Source organism: Tachyglossus aculeatus, chromosome 16 (assembly GCF_015852505.1).
Source record: "Tachyglossus aculeatus isolate mTacAcu1 chromosome 16, mTacAcu1.pri, whole genome shotgun sequence".
Classification (NCBI taxonomy): Eukaryota; Metazoa; Chordata; class Mammalia; order Monotremata; family Tachyglossidae; genus Tachyglossus; species Tachyglossus aculeatus.
Window position 1 is genome coordinate 45,152,633 of NC_052081.1, and position 19,208 is coordinate 45,171,840.

The 19,208-nt window shown below is 50.0% G+C and overlaps 1 protein-coding gene across 3 annotated transcripts in view; it reads left to right on the forward strand.

The window, feature by feature from the left end:
- MACF1 (microtubule actin crosslinking factor 1) overlaps window positions 1-19,208 on the forward strand; it is a 337,049-nt gene that overhangs the window by 277,947 nt on the left and 39,894 nt on the right. For all 3 annotated transcript variants that reach the window (XM_038758002.1, XM_038758001.1, XM_038758003.1), the window contains 8 exons: window positions 1,656-1,817; window positions 2,061-2,231; window positions 5,196-5,362; window positions 10,667-10,826; window positions 11,220-11,546; window positions 13,410-13,494; window positions 14,036-14,277; window positions 15,809-16,015. In XM_038758002.1, the coding sequence (XP_038613930.1) occupies window positions 1,656-1,817; window positions 2,061-2,231; window positions 5,196-5,362; window positions 10,667-10,826; window positions 11,220-11,546; window positions 13,410-13,494; window positions 14,036-14,277; window positions 15,809-16,015 (1,521 nt within the window). The remainder of the gene's footprint in view (window positions 1-1,655; window positions 1,818-2,060; window positions 2,232-5,195; window positions 5,363-10,666; window positions 10,827-11,219; window positions 11,547-13,409; window positions 13,495-14,035; window positions 14,278-15,808; window positions 16,016-19,208) is intronic.

The following is a 19,208-nucleotide window of genomic DNA, read 5'->3' on the forward strand; positions in this document are numbered from 1 at the left end:
ATAATAATGGTATTTGTTAAGCACCTACTATGTGCTGAGCACTGTTCTAAGCACTGGGGTAGATATAGGGTAATCAGGTTGTCCCATGTGGGGCTCACAGTCTTAATCCCCATTTTCCAGATGAGGCCCAGAGAAGTGAAGTGACTTGTCCAAAGTCACAGCTGACAAGTGGTGGAGTCAGGATTTGAACCCATGACCTCCGGCTCCCAAGCCCGGGCTCTTTCCACTAAGCCACGCTGCTTCTCAGGGCAATAGACACCTTTGTTGGAGTAGAAGCAACAGCGTAGCTCAAAACAATTTAATGGTGGTATCCGTTAAGCGCTTACTATGTGTGTCAAGCCCCTACTAAGCACTGGGGTAAATAACAAGATTACCTGGCACCACATGGGGCTCACAGTCTAAGTAATAATAATAATGGCATTTATTAAGCATTTACTATGTGCAAAGCACTGTTCTAAGCTCTGGGGAGGTTACAAGGTGGTCAGATTGTCCCACGGGGGGCTCACAGTCTTCATCCCATTTTACAGATGAGAAAACTGAGGCCCAGAGAAGTGAAACGACTTGCCCAAAGTCACACAGCTGACAATTGGCAGAGCCGGGATTTGAACCCATGACCTCTGACTCCAAAGCCCCTGCTCTTGCCACTGAGCCACGCTGCTTAGCTGCTGCTAAGTAGGAGGGAACACAGGTAGTGAATCCCCATTTTGCAGATGAGGGAACTGAGGCCCAGAGAAGTGAAGTGACTTGCCAAAGGTCACACAACATACAAGTGATGGAACTGGGATTAGAACCTAGGTCCTTCTGAATCCCAGAAGTGGCTCTCTCCACTAGGCCACGTTGTTTCTCAGTGTTCTCCATTTTGCCTAGCGACGAGCACATTCTTGACACTTGAACGATAGACACCCTTGCTGGAGAAGAAGCAACAGCATGGTTCAGAACGCTTAATTTAATCATGGTATTTGTTAAGTGCTTAGTAAGTGCCAAGCCCTGTTCTAAGCGCAGGGATAAATATAAATTGGTCATCGGACATAGTCCCCGTCCCACATGAGGTTCATAGTCCAGATGGCAGAATAGGCATCGAATCCCCATTTTGCAGATGAGGAAACAGGCATAGGGAAGTGAAGTGACTTGTCCAAGGTCACACCCAGCAGACAAGTGAAGCAGTGTGGCTCAATGGAAAGAGCGTGGGCTTGGGTTCAAATTCTGGCTCCACCAATTGTCAGCTTTGTGACTTTGGGCAAGTCACTTCTCTTGCCTCAGGTACCTCATCTGTAAAATGGGGGTGAAGACTGTGAGCCCCACGTGGGACAATCTGATCACCTTGTATCCTCCCCAGCGCTTAGAACAGTGCTTTGCACATAGTAAGCGCTTAACAAATGCCATTATAATTATTATAATAATAATTATGATTATTCTTAAGTGGCAGAGCCGGGATCAGAAGCCAGGTCCTCTGACTCCCGGACCCGGCTTCCCTCCACTAGTCCATGCTGTTTCCTAGAGAAGGGAGCCTTCCCTATAACTGAAGATTTCAGGGAAGGGAAAATCTGGCTCCCCTCCCCTCCTGGCCCCCCTCTGGCTCCCCTCCCCCTATCCAAGAGCCCCTTTCAGTTGGGACAGCCTTCCCTTCATCCAGCTGTTTCTCTCCTGTTGCCCAGATGTTTCAGAAGGAGCAGGTGGATCCCCTTCAGCTGAAACTGCAGCAGGTCAACGGACTTGGCCAGGGGCTCATCCAGAGCGCAGGGAAGAACTGTGATGTTCAAGGCCTGGAGCACGACATGGAGGAGATCAACGCCCGGTGGAACACCCTGAATAAAAAGGTGAGTGTCAGGGCCCGCTGTCGTTGGGAGCAAACCAGAGTATCCAGACTGGGCCGGGCCGGAGACCGAGCAGCCTAAACCCTGACCTTAAAGGAGTGAAGACAATCTGCATTCCTCAAGTCAACCAAAAACCAAAGTGCGAAACCCCCAGATCCCAATAAAGGCAGTGACCCAGCCGACTCTCTGATAATCCGAAACCTGAATCTTAAGCTCTAATTGCCCACCGTCGTCTATACGATGCAGGTCGCACAGAGGATTGCCCAGCTACAGGAGGCCCTGTTACATTGTGGGAAGTTTCAGGATGCTCTGGAGCCCTTGCTCAGCTGGTTGGCCGACACAGAGGATCTCATAGCTAATCAGAAGCCTCCATCTGCCGAGTATAAAGTGGTGAAAGCGCAGATCCAAGAACAGAAGGTAAGGGAGGATGTCGGGACAGCGAACCGGAACGGTGCCGGGGAGCGGGAGACTACACGGTGGCGGAAGGTTTGGTGGGGAATGCCGCTGGAGAGTTTCGCAGCAGAATCGTAATTCATTTCGAACAGGGTTGAAAGGGGAAATGGGAGCTGTGATTTCATGGTGATATTTTCATCGGCTTGCTCATTACGTCTGGCATTCGGCAGCTGGAATGACTTCATCCACTTCTTTGTACTGTAGAGTTCCTTTTCTCTCTCTCTCTCTCTGTTTCTCTCTCTCTCTCTCTCTCTCTCTGTCAGTCATTACTCATACTCCGCACCTCAGGATTTTATCCAGAGCATTATGGAAAATGACAAGTGCCTGTCAGTATAGCGCCAGCAGGACTCTCCCAGGCTTTAGGAAGGCAATGGGCCTATTACGTAGAATACGGGGCTGGAAGTCGGGAGAACCTGGGTTCTCGTCCCGGCTTTTCCACTTCGCTGCTGTGTGACTCCGGGCAAGTCAGCAGCGTGGCTCAGTGGAAAGAGCACGGGCTTGGGAGTCAGAGGTCATGGGTTCAAACCCCGGCTCCACCAATTGTCAGCTGTGTGACTCTGGGCAAGTCACTTAACTTCTCTGTGCCTCAGTTACCTGATCTGTAAAATGGGGATTGAAACTGTGAGCCCCCCCGGGGGACACGGGACAACCTCATCACCTTGTAACCTCCCCAGTGCTTAGAACAGTGCTTTGCACATAGTAAGCACTTAATAAATACCATCATTATTATTATTGTTATTTAACTTTTCTGTGCCTCAGTTCCCTTATCTAAAAATTGGAAATTAAGATTGTGAGCCCCGTGTGGAACCAAGGGACTGCATCCAACCTGATTAGCTTGTAGCTACCCCAGCACTTAGTACAGTGCCTGGCACGGGGTAAGCTCTGAACTAATACCTTAAGTGAATTAATTAATGAAAGGGCTGCCTAGATTATTTTATTACTATTATTTAGTTAAAGAGCATTTTTCTATAGGCTAATAACTGTAGAAAATATTCAGTTAACGCAATTACCTCTGCTGCCTCAGCAAAAACAGTACTTGGAGTGAGGAGCAGATGACTGAAGGGAAAGTGGAAAAGGTTTATTGTTTTCTTGGGGTCTAGCGTTCTCTGGAAAAGAGGCCAGGTTTACAGCTCCTTTCGAGTTTAGGCTGAAGGAAACTTTCTTTTATGGATGCGATGGAAGAGTTAGTAGGCTTCAGGTGAGGGATTGGTGTGTGTTGCCCTACCTTTAATCAAAAGTCCTCTGGAAGTGGGGAGGGAGTGCGGAGGGAGCTCTGCATTTTAGAGAAGCAGTATGGCCTTGAACCAGCACGAGACTGGAAGTCAGGGGTCCTGGGTTCTGCTCCCAGCTCTGCCACTTACCTGTTGTGGGATCTTGGGCTGGTCACTTCACTGTTCTGTGCCTCAGTTCCCTCATCTGTAAAATAGGGATTGAATCCTACTCCCTTCCCTTTAGACTGGGAGACCCTGGTGGGACAGGATCTTTGTCTGATCTGATTGTATTGTATCTACCCCAGCGCTTAGTACACTGCTGCCCCAATTTCCATTATCGTGGGTCGCTCAATCGCTGCCAAGGCAGCTGTAGCACTCAGCAGTGCACTGAGTTTCTGAGATGCAAGGCTCACCCCAAAGGTGGCAGAGCTAGAAAAGCCTCCCTAAACATTGCCCGCCTTGCCAGGCTCAAACCTGGCTCACCAGGTGGCCAGTTCCTGTAAGCCTTTCTCTCTCTCTCTCTCTCTTTTTTGTGGTATTTATTGAGCACTTATTGTGTGTCAAACACTGTCCTAAGCGCCGGGGTAGATAGAATTAATTAGGTTGATGCCGTCCCTTTCCCCAAGGGGCTCACATTCTAAATAGGAGGGAGGATCGGTATTGAGCCGGCCTTTGGCAAATAGGGAAATCAGGCACAGAGAAGTTAAGTGACTTATCCAAGGTCAAGTCACACAGCAGGTAAAGTGGGGAAGCCAGGTTCTCTGACTTCTGGGCCCATGCTCTTTCCACAAGGGCCCACTGCTTCTCTTGGCATTTGGATTATAATAATAATAATAATAATTACAATAATGATGGAAAGCAGCATGGCTCTGTGAAAAGACCCCAGGCCTGGGAGTCAAAAAATCTGAGTTCTAATCCTGACTCTGCCATAAATCTGCTGTATGACCTTCAACCATTCATTTAACTTCTCTGTGCCTATCTGTAAAATGGGGATTAAATCTCTCTCCTTAATTAATTAATTCATTAATTAATGGGGATTAATTACTCCCTCCTACTTATACCGTGAGCCCTATGTAGGACAGGGACTGTGTCCGACCTGATTATTTTGTATCTACCCCAGTGCTAACTATATGCCAAGCACTTAATGAGTACCATAATACATATATAAATTTGTTGTTTATATATATTGATATATATATAAATGGTAGCAATGTTAATAATAATAAAAATTTTGGTAGGCGTTTTCTATGTGCCAAATACTAGCTGGGGCAGAGACAAGATTATCAGGTCAGACACATCCCCTGCCCCGTATGAGACTTGCTGTCCAGGGAAAGGATGTTACCACATGTAGCTCCATCTTTTAAAAACAAAGGCAGTTATGTTAGCATATAGTCATCTTCACACACACATCTATACATATGCAGAACAGGTGTGTGTCTCTGTGTATTCATTTCATTCAGTCGTATTTATCATCATCATCATCAATCATATTTATCGAGTGCTTACTGTGTGCAGAGCACTGTACTAAGCGCTTGGGAAGTACAAATTGGCAACATATAGAGGCGGTCTCTACCCAGCAGCGGGTTCACAGTCTAGAAGGGGGAGACAGACAACAAAACATATTAACAAAATAAAATAAATAGATGTATGTGTGGTATCTCTACGGGCTCAGGGCCGTCATACGTCCTACCTCTTTGTCCCCATGTTCCGGAAACAGCTGCTTCAGAGGCTCTTGGATGACCGGAAGGCCACTGTTGAGATGATTCAGGCTGAAGGGGGGCGGATCGCCCAGGCGGCCGAGCCGGTCGACCAGGAGAAGATCGTCGGCCAGCTGGAGAGCCTTGAGGGGAGGTGGGCCGGACTGCTCCACAAGGCCGCGGCCAGGTAATCCAACTCAGTTCCCCCCAGTATTAAACGGGTCCCAAATCTGCTCCGAGGGCATCGACCCGGCGTGGCGGCCGCCACCTAGAAGAAGCACGGGAGCAACAGGGAGACGGTGGTCCTTGTTGGCAGCGCGGTCCTAATCAAGACTCGCCGCCCTCCAGTTGCCTGGCCAGACCTGAACCATCTAGTAGTAATAGCAATAATAGTATTCATTAAGCATTAACTAGGTGCCGAGCACTGTACTGGCCACTGGGAAAGAACACCTGCGCAGGAATGGATCCCTGCTCCTCAGGGGCTCACAATATGTTCACGCTTGGAATCGGTGCCCTGAGCCATGTTCTCTAACACGCAGGGCAAATCAAAAGGAATTTGGACAAGATCAGTTTTTTTTCAGAATTTTTGAAATAGCTTGGGGTTTTATTGTTGTTGTTGTTGTCGTCGGGAGTCTTTTGCCCTTTTTATTTATGACTAACTCTTTTGAAACAAAAAGCTGAAATCCGTTGACATTTTTTCGCTCCACTGTACGCCCACGGGGCTATTCAGAAATGGTGAAGTGCTACTAGTGGTTACTTCGGGCTTATTTTCTTTAAAGTGTTTTGTTTTTTTAAATGGGGGTGAAGTGATGTAGTGATGAGATTATTTGGACTTTGGGCTTGACTTTTTTATGTAAAAACTTGAAGGGCAAATGCTGAGAAGGTGGGCCCCAGCCCTGCCACAGGTAAAGGTTGGCTTCGGAGAGGTGGACTCCACCTCTGACACGTTTCATGTTTTTGATGAACTCTCAGAGTAGCAACATGGTCTAGTGATCCTAGAAACACAGACTTGGGAGTCAGAAGGACCTGGGTTCTAATCCCGGCCCTGCCGTTTGTCTGTTGCGTGACCCTGGGCAAGTCACTTAACTTCTCTTTGCCTCAGTTACCTCATCTGTAAAATGGGGATTAAGACTGTGAGCCCCAGGTGGAACATGGACTGTGTCCAACCTGATGATCTTGTATCCACACCAGTGCTTAGAACAGTGTCTGACACATAGTGCTTAACAAATACCATTATTATTGTTGTTGTTGTTGTAAGTAATAATATTAACAATATTACTATTAAGGACCCGAGTTCTCATCCCAGCTGCACCACTTGTCTGCTGTGTAACCTTGGGCAAATCACAGGTGCTCTCAAATGCTTCAGTACTTCATCTTTACGAGAAAATTCTAGAATGCGGTTGGTATTTTGTGAAACTTCCCTCCCTGTGTTGGGGATAGGGTTTCTGCCCACACGAAGACACAGGAAGACGGGTCTGCTTGTTGGCCTGCCTTTTTTCTGCTCAGCAAATACCTCCCTCCCCGCTTGGCAAACCCTCCAGAGCTTGGCAAATAAAGCCAGCACGGTGCCCCCTCCTCCCGGCAGAGAAGAAACAGAGCGGGCCCATAGAGTCAACAGCAGAGGCTTTGTGCTCGCACTGTGGACCGGCTTCTCCTGCGGAGGATGGAGGGAGAGAAGGGTGCGGGGTCTGGGGGAGATTGGAGGGGGCTCCTCTGCCTCTTGGGTACCCGCGGGCAAGACGCTAAGAGAGGTAAACTAAAGGAAGCTCCTGGGATCTAGGAGGATGGGTCCAAGTGGCAGGTGGCAGGATTTGGGACTTGCACACAGCTGCCCGGGGTGGGGAGCGTCTGGAGGAGATTGCGGTTAGGATCTGGCTAACTAGGAGAACCAAATCAATCCATCAGTCAGATTTATTGAGCGCTTACCGGGTGTGGAGCCCTGTATTAAGCGCTAGAAAAGCAGCATGGTGTAGTGGATACAGCATGGGCCTACGGAGTCAGACGGTCACGGAGAATGCCGCTCCACTATGTATCCGCCGTGTGACCTTGGGCAAGTCACTTTACTTCTCTGTGCCTCAGTTACCTCATCTGGAAAATGGGGATTGAGACTGTGAGCCCCACATGGGACAGTGACTGTGTCCAACTTGATTTGGTTGTTTCTACCCCAGCACTTAGTACAGTGCCTCGCACACAGTAAGCATTTAACAAATACCATAATTAATAATCATTATTATTATTGGGAAAGTGTGATATAACAGAGTTGGGAGACACATTCCCCGCCCACAACAAGCTTACGGTCTAGAGGGTCAAGGAAAGTCAAGTAGGAAATAAAGATGGGGGCGGGGAGGTGAAAGAATGAATAAAAGGAAAAATCTGAGGTGTTTTAGTTCATTCATTCATTCATTCAGTCGTATTTATTGAGCGCCTACTGTGTGCAGAGCACTGTACTAAGCGCTTGGGAAGTACAAGTTGACAAAATATAGAGACGGTCCCTACCCAACAGTGGGCTCACAGTCTAGAAGGGGGAGACAGACAACAAAACAAAACATATTAACAAAATAAATAGAATAAATATGTACAAACAAAATAGAGTAATAAATACGTACAAACATATATACATATATCCAGGTGCCGGGGGAGGGGAAGGAGGTAAGGTGGGGGATTCATTCAATCGTATTTATTGAGCGTTTACTGTGTGCAAAGCAATGTACTAAGCGCTTGAGAGGGTACGAAATAACAATACACGGACATAATCCCTGCCCACAATGAGCTTTCAGTTGAGGTGATTTTTTTTTTTTTGGAAACCCTGGAGCTTTTGCGGGAGGGAGGAACCCTTATCCAGGATGGTGCCAATATGTTTTTGTTGACAGTGGCAAGAGCTAACAGTCCGTAGAGGTAGCAAAGCCCAAGCCTACAGGGTAGCCGGACCCTCGCCCCGTGGAGCTATAGAGGGGGGCAGTTGGGTGGGGCGGCTCAGGTATTGCATAGGCAGTTCACTTTGTAATGATAATTGAAGTATTTGTTAAGCGCTTACCATGTGGCAAGCACTGTAAACTAAGCGCTGAGGTAGATGCAAGATAATCGGGTCAAACGTAGTCCCTGTCCCACATGGGACTCACAGCCTAAGAGGGAGGGAGAACAGGTATTGAATCCCCATTATACATAGGAGAAAACAGAGGCCCCAAGAGGTCAGGTGACTTCCCAAAGTCACCCAGCGGGTGAGAGCCGGGATTTGAACTCAGGGTCCTCTGACTCCCGGGCCCGGGATCTTCCCATCGGGCCATGCTGCTTCTCTTCAGACTCTGAGGAAGAGTCGGAAAAGGTTTGACCCTGCGATTCACACCATCTCCAGCCTCGCACCTCTCCAGGGTGAATAACCGGGTGTTGCGGATGCTTAGGTGCCTTTCTTCTCTTTTAAAAAAACCTTGGGTGGCAAATTGCACTCCTGACAGAAATGTCTCCTGCCCCCTCTCTCGCTTAGGAGGAGCAGCCCTGGAGAGGTTCAGTTAAGTCTTTTTGCACAGCCATATCTGGCCATTTCCAAAATTTTTTTTAATGGTATTTAAGCGCTTACTATGTGCCAGGCACTGTACTAAGCTCTGGGGTAGATACAAGATAATCAGGTTGGACAATCCGTGTTCCACATGGGGCTCACAGTCTTAATCCACATTTTACAGATGAGGAACCCGAGGCACAGAGAGGTTAAGTGATTTGCCCAAGGTCACACAGCTGACAAGTGGTGGAGCCGGAATTAGAACCCAGGTCCTTGGACTCGCAGGCCTGTGCTCTTTCCAATAGGCCATGCTGCTTTTCAATGAATTGGGATTCTCTTGAATGTGATATAAAGGGTTTTCATCCATCTGCCATCAATCAATCCGTGGTATTTATTGGACGTTAACTATGTGCAGAACGCTTAGGAGCATGCAGTACAAAACAGTTGGTAAACACATCCCCTGCCCACAAGGAGCTTACATCACTACCCGTTCTCCCTCCTGCCTAGACTGGAAGCCCCATGTGGGACAGGGACTGTGTTCGACATGATTATCTTGTGTCTGTTCCAGCGCTTAGTATAGTGTCTGGCACATAGGAACTGCTTAACAGAAGCAATTGTCATCAAGTTTTGTTTCGTCCAAACTTCTTGATCGGTTTTGTTCTCCCTCTGGTTTCTTTCTCTCTCCCGAGTGAATCCAATTTAAGGGGCAGGTGAGCTGTGTTTTGTTTGCAAGAACAGCACTGTCGCAAACCCGAGAGAGCAACAGTTCTTGTGTTCTTGTATCCGAGTTGACTCAGGCCTTTCCTGAGATCGGACCACGTATGTGTGCATGAGGGCTGCCTGAGAGAGAAGCAGCATAGCGAAGTGGAAAGAGCCCGGTCTTTGGAGCCAGAAGTCATGGGTTCAAATCCTGGCTCTGCCAATTGTCAGCTGTTTGACTTTGGGCAAGTCACTTAACTTCTCTGGGCCTCAGTTACCTCATCTGTAAAATGAGGGTTGAGACTGTGAGCTGCACGTGGGACAGGGACCGCGCCCATCCAACCCGATTTGTTCGTTTCCACACCAGCGCATAATACAGTGTCTGGCACATAGTAACCACTTAACAAATACCGTAGTTACTGTTTTTATTATTTTTGCATCATCATCATCATCAATCGTATTTATTGAGCGCTTACTATGTGCAGAGCACTGTACTAAGTGCTTGGGAAGTACAAATTGGCAACATATAGAGACAGTCCCTACCCAACAGTGGGCTCACAGTCTAAAAGGGGGAGACAGAGAACAAAACCAAACATACTAACAAAATAAAATAAATAGAATAGATATGTACAAATAAAATAAATAAATAGAGTAAAAAATATGTACAAACATATATACATATATACAGGTGCTATGGGGAAGGGAAGGAGGTAAGATGGGATGGAGAGGGGGACGAGGGGGAGAGGAAGGAAGGGGCTCAGTCTGGGAAGGCCTCCTGGAGGAGGTGAGCTCTCAGCAGGGCCTTGAAGGGAGGAAGAGAGCTAGCTTGGCGGAGGGGCAGAGGGAGGGCATTCCAGGCCCGGGGGATGACGTGGGCCGGGGGTCGATGGCGGGACAGGCGAGAGTGAGGTACGGTGAGGAGATCAGCGGTGGAGGAGCGGAGGGTGCGGACTGGGCTGTAGAAGGAGAGAAGGGAGGGGAGGTAGGAGGGGGCGAGGTGATGGACAGCCTTGAAGCCCAGGGTGAGGAGTTTCTGCCTGATGCGCAGAATGATTGGTAGCCACTGGAGATTTTTGAGGAGGGGAGTGATATGCCCAGAGCGTTTCTGGACAAAGATAATCCGGGCATGGAAAGGTCTAATCGGGCCTGGCACGCCTGGCTCACGCGATCCAAATGGCCGCGTTGGCATCCCGAGCTATCTTGCCGGCCTGCGTCTGCGTTCCTTCGAACGATAGAATCTGGGGCCATCAGCGAGGTTGCCGGAGCCCTGACTCAGCGGGTTTCTCCATCTGGGTGCAGGCAGAGACAACTGGAAGAAATCCTGGTCCTGGCCAAAGAATTCCACGAGACGACCGAACCCATTTCTGACTTCCTGTCCGTCACTGAGAAGAAACTCGCCAACTCGGAGCCCGTCGGCACCCAGACGGCCAAAATCCAGCAACAGATCGTGCGCCACAAGGTAAGGAGGTTTTTCAGCCAGCGTCAGAAATCTTAGGAACAAGAGACGCCCGCAGGGCTGGATGCTGCCGGATGATTTAGAGGCTCCAGTTGGTGAAATGTTGGTCCCAGGGGCTTTCCTGCCCCTCAGATGACAGAAAAGTTCTTGCGTACTTGGAACGAAAGAGAAGGGAGAGAGCGAAAGGTTATCTCATCGTTCTTAAATGTTGGCTTTGATTTATGCCCTCTTGTGGGCGGTGATTTGTTTTATTTTATTTTTTTTACCGTATCGTTATTTAAGTTATTCATTATTCATGCACATTTTCATTTTTGCCTTTTGCTCTCATTCGTTTTCATTTCTGTTGTCCGTCTTCTTTCGTCCCCCACTCCCCTTCCCCACCGACTGGACTTCCAGGCCTTAGAGGAAGAAGTAGAGAGCCGGTCCGCAGGGGTGCAGCTGGCGGTCGGTGTCGGCCGCTCGCTCTCCTCCCTGACCGGTCCGGCCGAGAGGGAAGCCCTGGCCGAGCAGCTGGACGCGCTGCAGGCCCGCTATCGGGAGGTCCGAGAGCGGTGCGGCCGCAGGGCGGCTCTCCTCGGGCAGGCGCTCTGTGACGCCCGGCTGTTTGGGGACGGAGAGGTGGCGGTACTCAACTGGCTGGCCGAGGTTGAGGACAAGCTGGGCTCGGTGTCGGTTAAGGATTACAAGCGGGACGTCCTGCAGAAGCAGCACGCCGACCAGCTGGTATTCCTCCCGTTCGGGTCTCTCCTCTCTCCGGGGCGGGGAGCGGTCCGGTCCGGCCGGCCTCTCCTGGGCGCCGAGGGGGTCGGCGGGTGGGCGCGGCCCTCTGGGTTTCCGAGAGCGAGGCCGAGCTTCGTCTGCCATGGGTCCAGCGGTCGGACCGACTCGCTCTGGGGGGACGGTCCGAGTTGAGTCAGATTGAGATCGGCCGGCCAGTCCACCCCACTCAAGTTCGGAAGACCAGGTGGAATTGGGCGGGCGCCAGTGCGGGTGGTGGTGATTTTGTTCGGGTCACCTTGGTCTGAGCCCGTCTGGGCTCCGGGGAGCTGGGAAGATCGGCTTTCTGCTGGATCCGGATCCTTTTCATTCATTCAATCGTATTTATTGAGCGCTTACTGTGTGCAGAGCACTGTACTAAGCACTTGGGAAGTCCAAGTTTGCAACATATAGAGACGGTCCCTATCCAACAGCGGGCTTCACAGTCTAGAAGGGGGAGACAGACAACAAAACATATAAACCAAATAAAATAAATAGAATAAATACGTACAAGTAAAATAAATAGAGTAATAAATATGTGCAAACATATATACATGTATACAATAATAATAATGATAATAACAATGATAGTAATGGTGCTTAATAATAATCAGGATGGTGTTTGTTAAGCACTTACTATCTGTCAAGCACTGTTCTAAGTGCTGGGTTAGATACAAGTTAACCAGGTTGGACACAGTCTCTGTCCCACATGGGGTTCCCTGTCTTAATCCCCATTTTACAGATGAGGAAACTGAGTCCAAGAGAAGTTAAGTGACTTGCCCAAGGTCACACAGCAGGCATGGGGCAGTGCCGGGATTAGAACCCAGGTCCTTCTGTCTCCCAGGCCAGCTGTGGATAGCAGCAGGCAAAGTGTTGGCATGCCCCCCTCTAGACTGTAAACAGCTCGTGGGCAAAGAATGTGTCTACCAACTCTGTTGGTTTGTACTCTCCCAAGTGTTTAGTACAGTGCTCTGCACACAGTAAGTACTCAATAAATACCGCTGAGTGCCTACTGACTGCAGTGCACCTTACTAAGTGCTTGGGAGGCCGTGTGGACTAGTGGAAAGACCACGGACCTGGGAGCCAGAACACCTGGGTTCTAATCCCGACTCCACCACTCACCTGCTGTGTGAGGTTGGGCAAGTCTCTCTGGGCCTCAGTTTCCCAATCCATAAAATGGGGATTTGATACCTGTTCTCCTTCCCACTTTGACTCTGAGCCCCCTGGGCTTGGGTTTTAATCAGAGGACTTGGGTTCTAATCCCAGCTCTGCCAATTGCTTGTTTTGTGACCTTGGACAAGTCACTTTACTTTCTCTGGGCCTCAGTTTCCTCAGCTGTAAAATGGGGATTTAATACCTGTTCTCCAGCCTATTGATTGTGATCCCCTTGTTGGGCAGACAGGGACTGTGTCCAGCCTGATTAACTTGTTCTCCCTCCCACTTTGACTCTGAGCCCCTGTAGGACAGGGACTCTGTCTGATCTGATTGTATCACATCTACCCTGGTGCTTAGCGGAATGCTGGCACATAGTAGGACTATACAAATACCACAGTTAGCATTATTAGTGCCACAGAAGCACAAAATCACATTCCCTGCCCACAAGGAGTTTCCATTCTAGTCACCCAACCCTGAGGGAATGGCCTTTTTTGGACTTTTAGCCCAAGGCACCCAAAAATCTATTCTTGGCCAACTTGATGCTGGTTTAGGTGGACTTTACCTAGGGTGGGAACTCTTTTCCCATGGGCCGGTTTCTCCTCACCCACATTCGTCTCCCTCCTGAGCCGAGCCCTTTGCAGAAAGGTGACATGAGTTCTCCTTAATTGTTTTCAGGCTTTAAATGAGGAGATTGTGAATCGGAAGAAGAATGTAGACCAGGCCATTAAGAATGGACAAGCTCTTCTGAAACAAACCACAGGTATCTCGGGCGAGCAAAACCTCTCACCTCCACGGGTGGAAAAGAAATCGCCCGGCAGCCGCCCCACATCCGGCGAGAGCCATTTTCCCCCACCCCGGCACCAGAGGAGACGGGGCCTGTTGACCCCGTGGCCCGACTTCCTGTGAAACCTCTAGGGATACTGTGAGGCTCTGTTGTCTCCCACATATCTGGTTGTGGATGTTGATGGTGGATACTCATTCTTGCCCCGGGTGGGAGTCTTGACCCCAATCATTCCCAGAGTCACTTTGGCATCCCGCCCTCCCGTGCCATTCCACTCTGACCTCGCGGACCTCGGAAAGGGGGCTGACTTCCTTCCGGAGAGGGATGGACTCTCCCCGACCGTGGAAAGGGGGCAGCAGCCAAAGGAGAGGCTGGGGTCGGCTCTTGACGAGCAGGAAGGGGCTGAGGAGATTGTGGTCCTTCCTTGGAGGGCTCGGCTGCTCGGGTGTGCATTTCTCCAAACTACACCCCTCCCGCCCCCTCAAACCGGAGCACTGACAGACTCACCATCCTCTCCCAGGGGAAGAGGTGCTGCTCATCCAGGAGAAGCTGGACGGCATCAAGACCCGCTACGCAGACATCACGGCTACCAGCTCCAAGGCTCTCCGGACTTTAGAGCAGGCCCGGCAGCTGGCCACCAAGTTCCAGGCCACCCACGAGGAGCTGACTGGCTGGATGAACACGGTGGCGGACGAGCTGGCGGCCAGCGGGGGACGGTCACCCACGGGGGAGCAGATACCGCAGTTCCAGCAGCGGCAGAAGGTGAGGCACCTCTCCGCTCCAGCCTGGGACCCCGTGCCAAACGCCGTCTGGATGGGAGAATCCATCCCGATGGACTGCGTTTGAGGGCGGGAGTTGCCGGTTCTAGTCCTGGTTTTGCCGCTCCCTAAGGGGGTGGGAGGACCTTGGGCCGATTGGAGTTAATCTCAGCCCCTCTTCCACCTGCCGGGGTCAAGAGGCTGGGTGCAGTCGTGTGTGAGGCATAGGGAGATTTTTAGAAGATTAAGGCAAGTAGTTTGGCCTAGTGGAAAAAACCAGGGGCTGGAAATCAGAGGGCTTGGGTTCTAATCCCAGCTCCGCCAATTGCTTGGTCTGTGACCTTGGACAAGTCACTTTACTCTCTCTGGGCCCCAGTTTCCTCAGCTGTAAAATGGGGATTCAGAACCTGTTCTCTAGCCTGTTAAGATTGTGAGCCCCTTGTTGGACAGGGACTGTGTCCAACCTGATTAACTTGTACCTACCCTAGTGCTTAGAACAGTGCTTAAAACATAAGCACTTAAATAGCATGTAGTAAAGAGCGTCCTGAGGAACCCTTTGGACTTTGGGGAGGCGAATCTTGTCTTGTGACAGAGCCTTGGTAAGGAGAAGGTGAAATGCCAAATTCCCAGGGCGCTTGTTGGGTACGTTAAAAAAATAGGGAACAAGAGCACTTGTGGGGCAAGAGGCCCGCATCTAGGAACTGGAAAATAAGCTGGTCTCTCCCATCCAAGGGCTTCTTGTCTCACGGGAGATGAGTCAGAGGTGCAGTAACATGGAACCCTTTGTGGCAAGAGTGAAGTAGAGGGAAAGATGTGGGTAGGATTGAGCTAAAGTATGTTTCCATGATACTGAGCTCCACGTGAGACAACTTGATTACTTTGTATCTCCCCCAGCGCTTAGAAAGTAAGTGCTTAACAAATGCCATCATTATTATACTGTGCGATATCAGTGACATCACTCACATCGGAGCGGAGAGATGGGAGCCAGCACCCCACCCCGCAGACTGGCATCTTGGGGGACCCTGGCTTTCTGGGGTTCACATGGGCGGACAGGAGCCTCTTCACCCCCCTCCCCAATCATGGCTCCCCCAATGCTTCCATGTGGCCTGCTCCTCCCATTCACTTTTCCAATTGTACATATCGCCAGATTGTCGGGGTCCCTCCCCATGGACAAGGCTTTGTGGGTTGTCCTGGGGGTTTGGGAACCCTGTCACGGAGCTCCCCCTCTCCTCCCAGCCAGCCGCATCCCTCCTTGGACCTCTCTCTCTAGTGCCTGGATCCTCTGGCCAGGTTTCAATTGAAACCTGACTGCCAAAAAAAAAAATGAGGTTGGTAAGTCACTGCTATTCTTACAGGAGGAAAGAGGTTAGAACGCTGCCAGGATCTGGAACAGAGAAAACACCCCCACCTCCCCCGTGGAAGTGTTAATTTGGTTTTATTTAGCACTTTCTGACCTGGAAACACATTCTCTCTCTGTCTCTGTCTCTCGGTCTGTCTCTCTGTCTCTGCCTCCCTCCCTTCCCGCCCTCCACCAGGAGCTGAAGAAGGAAGTAATGGAGCACCGGCTGGTATTGGACACGGTGAACGAGGTGAGCCGAGCCCTCCTTGAGCTGGTGCCGTGGCGAGCCCGGGAGGGCCTGGATAAGCTGGTCTCAGAGGCCAACGAGCAGTACAAAGCGGTCAGCGACACCATTGGCCAGAGGGTGGATGAAATCGACGCGGCCATCCAGCGGTCCCAGCAGGTAAGATTGGTGCCGGACTCCCGTCTTGGGGTGGCGGGGGTGGGCCAGGGCCGCGGGAGCGTCACCGCTCACCCTCAGACCAACGTAAGCGCGGCCCAGGGGATCCGAAGCTCTGGCGGCCGTCATCCCTGGGAGGGAGCTGGACCAAGCTGGACAGGACGGGCTACCAGCTGAGAAGCAGCATGGCTCAGTGGAAAGAGCCCGGGCTTTGGAGTCAGAGGTCATGGGTTCAAATCCCAACTCCGCCAATTGTCAGCTTTGTGACTTTGGGCAAGTCACTTCACTTCTCTGGGCCTCAGTTACCTCGTCTGTAAACTGGGGATTAAGACTGTGAGCTCCTGTGGGACAACCTGATCACCTTGTAACCTCCCCAGTGCTTAGAACAGTGCTTTGCACGTAGTAAGCGTTTAATAAATGCCATTATTATTATCATTATTATTATTACTCTTTGGTGAGACGCAGGGTCAGAGAGAAGCAGATGAGCTCTCTTCCCTTGCAGGTCTGACACAGGTGAGCCCTCACACACCCCTCTATGATTACTGCCCAGGAGATTCTCATACTAATAATAATGGCATTTATTAAGTGCTTACTGTGTGCAAAGCACTGTTCTAAGCACTGGAGAGGTTACAAGGTGATCAGGTTGTCCCACAGGGGGCTCACAGTCTTAATCTCCATTTTACAGATAGGGGACTGAGGCCCAGAAAAGTGAAGTGACTTGCCCAAAGTCACACAGCTGACAATTGGCAGAGCCGGGATTTGAACCCATCACCTCTGACTCCAAAGCCCGTGCTCTTTCCACTGAGCCACGCTGCTGCTTCTTCTTCTTCTCTACTACTAACTAGAGTAGAAAAGAAAATAATGGTATTTGTTAAGCACTCACTACATGCCATGCACTTTACTAAGCTCTGGGGTCAATACAAGCAAAGCGAGCTGGACACAGTTTCAAGCCCCATTTTCCAGATGGAACTGAGGCTCAGAGAAGTGAAGCAACTTGCCCAAGGTCACACAGCAGACAAGTGGCAGAGCTGGGATTAGAACCCACCACCTTTTGACTCTCAGGCGCGTGCTCTATCCATTACGCCATGCTGAATCACCAGGAGAGATAGTTAATCAGCATTCCCAGAGCCATGCTGCACTTTGTGAGAGGACGGAGGCAATGTATTGTGAAAACACACAATGGTCCTCAGCCTGGAACCTTCAAGGTTATGGATCACTGGGGAAGCCGGCGTAATTTCTCTGAGTGGTCCAACCTGTCTGCTCTTTCACCTTCTGCTCTTAACCTCTTCGGGAAATGCAAGCCTCCATTTTCAACCTCAGGCAGAGGCGAAACGTTTTTTTTTTTTATCACAGGAATTCCAGCTCTGAGCCTCCCCTGTTTATCGTTGGTATTTAGTCATCGTTTACTGAGCGCAGAGCACTGGACTAAGCGCTTGGGAGAGGGCAGTAGAATTGGTAGACATGTTTCCTCCCACCTGTCTTCAGAGTCTTTGAGGAGACTGGAAGCGGACAGGAATGGTGACACACGCAAACCCCCACCCCGGCCCCAGGACGTGTGGACTGCCTCTCCTCAAGAAGGAATCAATCAATGATATTTATTGAGCACTCTCTCTAGACGCTAAGCTCACTGTGGACGGGGAACGTTCAGTGGAGCTGGGGCTGGGGTGGCAGGTTTCTATCTGCTGGGGGTTTGAGAGATGAAATGTAGGCATTTTGGGCCCAAAAAGGCGGGTGGGCAACTAAGAAGCATGTGCTGTCTCTGGGGTTTTGGTGGCTTCCGAAGTCTTCTAAGGCGAACTGAGGACAGAGGTTGTTAAAGAGCGTGGAGTCCCCTGGTACTGTCTCTGCAGCTACCGGGACCCTGGAAGGAGGTTACCGTAGCAGCTTAAGAATTGTCATTCCTTCATTCGTTCATCAGTAGTGTTTATTAGGCGCTTACTGTGTGCAGAGCACTGTACTAAGTGCTTGGGAGGGGACAGTGTAACAATAAATGCATACATTCCCTGCCCACAGTCTGGAGGGGGAGACAGGCATAAATAGAAATATATCAGTTAGGGGCTGGGTTGGCCCTGCCCTGTTTATTCATTCATTCACTCAGTTCATTAAATCATATTTATTGAGCGCTTACTGTATGCAGAGCACCGTACCGAGCTCTTGGGAGAGTACAGTACAACAATAAACAGACCCATTACCTGCCCACAATAAGCTTACTGTATAGAGGACTGTTAATCCACCAGTGGTATTTATTGAGTGCTTACTGTGTACAGATAATAATAATAATAATAATAATGGCATTTATTAAGCGCTTACTATGTGCAAAGCACTGTTCTAAGCGCTGAGGAGGCTACAAGGTTATCAGGTTGTCCCACGGGGGTCTCACAGTCTTAATCCCCATTTTACAGATGAGGTAACTGAGGCCCAGAGAAGTTAAGTGACTTGCCCAAAGTCACACAGCTGACACTGTAATAATAATGGCATTTATTAAGCGCTTACTATGTGCAAAGCACTGTTCTAAGCACTGGGGAGGTTACAAGGTGATCAGGTCATCCCATGGGGGGCTCACAGTCTTCATCCCCATTTTACAGATGAGGGAACTGAGGCCCAGAGAAGTTAAGTGATTTGCCCGAAGTCACACAGCTGACAATTGGCAGAGCCGTGATTTGAACCCATGACTTCTGACTCCAAAGCCCGGGCTCTTTCCACTGAGCCACGCTGCTTCTCATAACCACGCTACTTCTCATGTACTAAATGCTTGGGGAGGATACAATATGAGTTGGTAGACATGTTCCGCCCAAAAGGAACTTAATAATAATAATAATAATGGTATTTGTTAAGCACTTGCTGTGTGCCAGGCACTGTTCTAAGCACTGGGGTAGATACAAGGTAATCGGATTGGACACAGTCCCCATCCCCCATAGGTCTCCCAGTCTTAATCCCCATTTTACAGATGAGGTGACTGAGGCACAGAGAAGTTAAGTGACTTGCGCAAGGTCACACAGCAGACAAGTGGCAGAGCTGGAATTAGAACCCAGGGCCTCTGACTTCCAGGCCTGGGCTCTATCCATTAGGCCACACTGCTTCTCTAGCTTGCGGTCTAGTGGAGAGGAGTCCACATCCCCCTCACTCTGAGTCCTCTGAGTCCAGGCCTTTCCAGACTGAGCCCCCTCCTTCCTCTCCCCCTCGCCCCCCTCTCCAT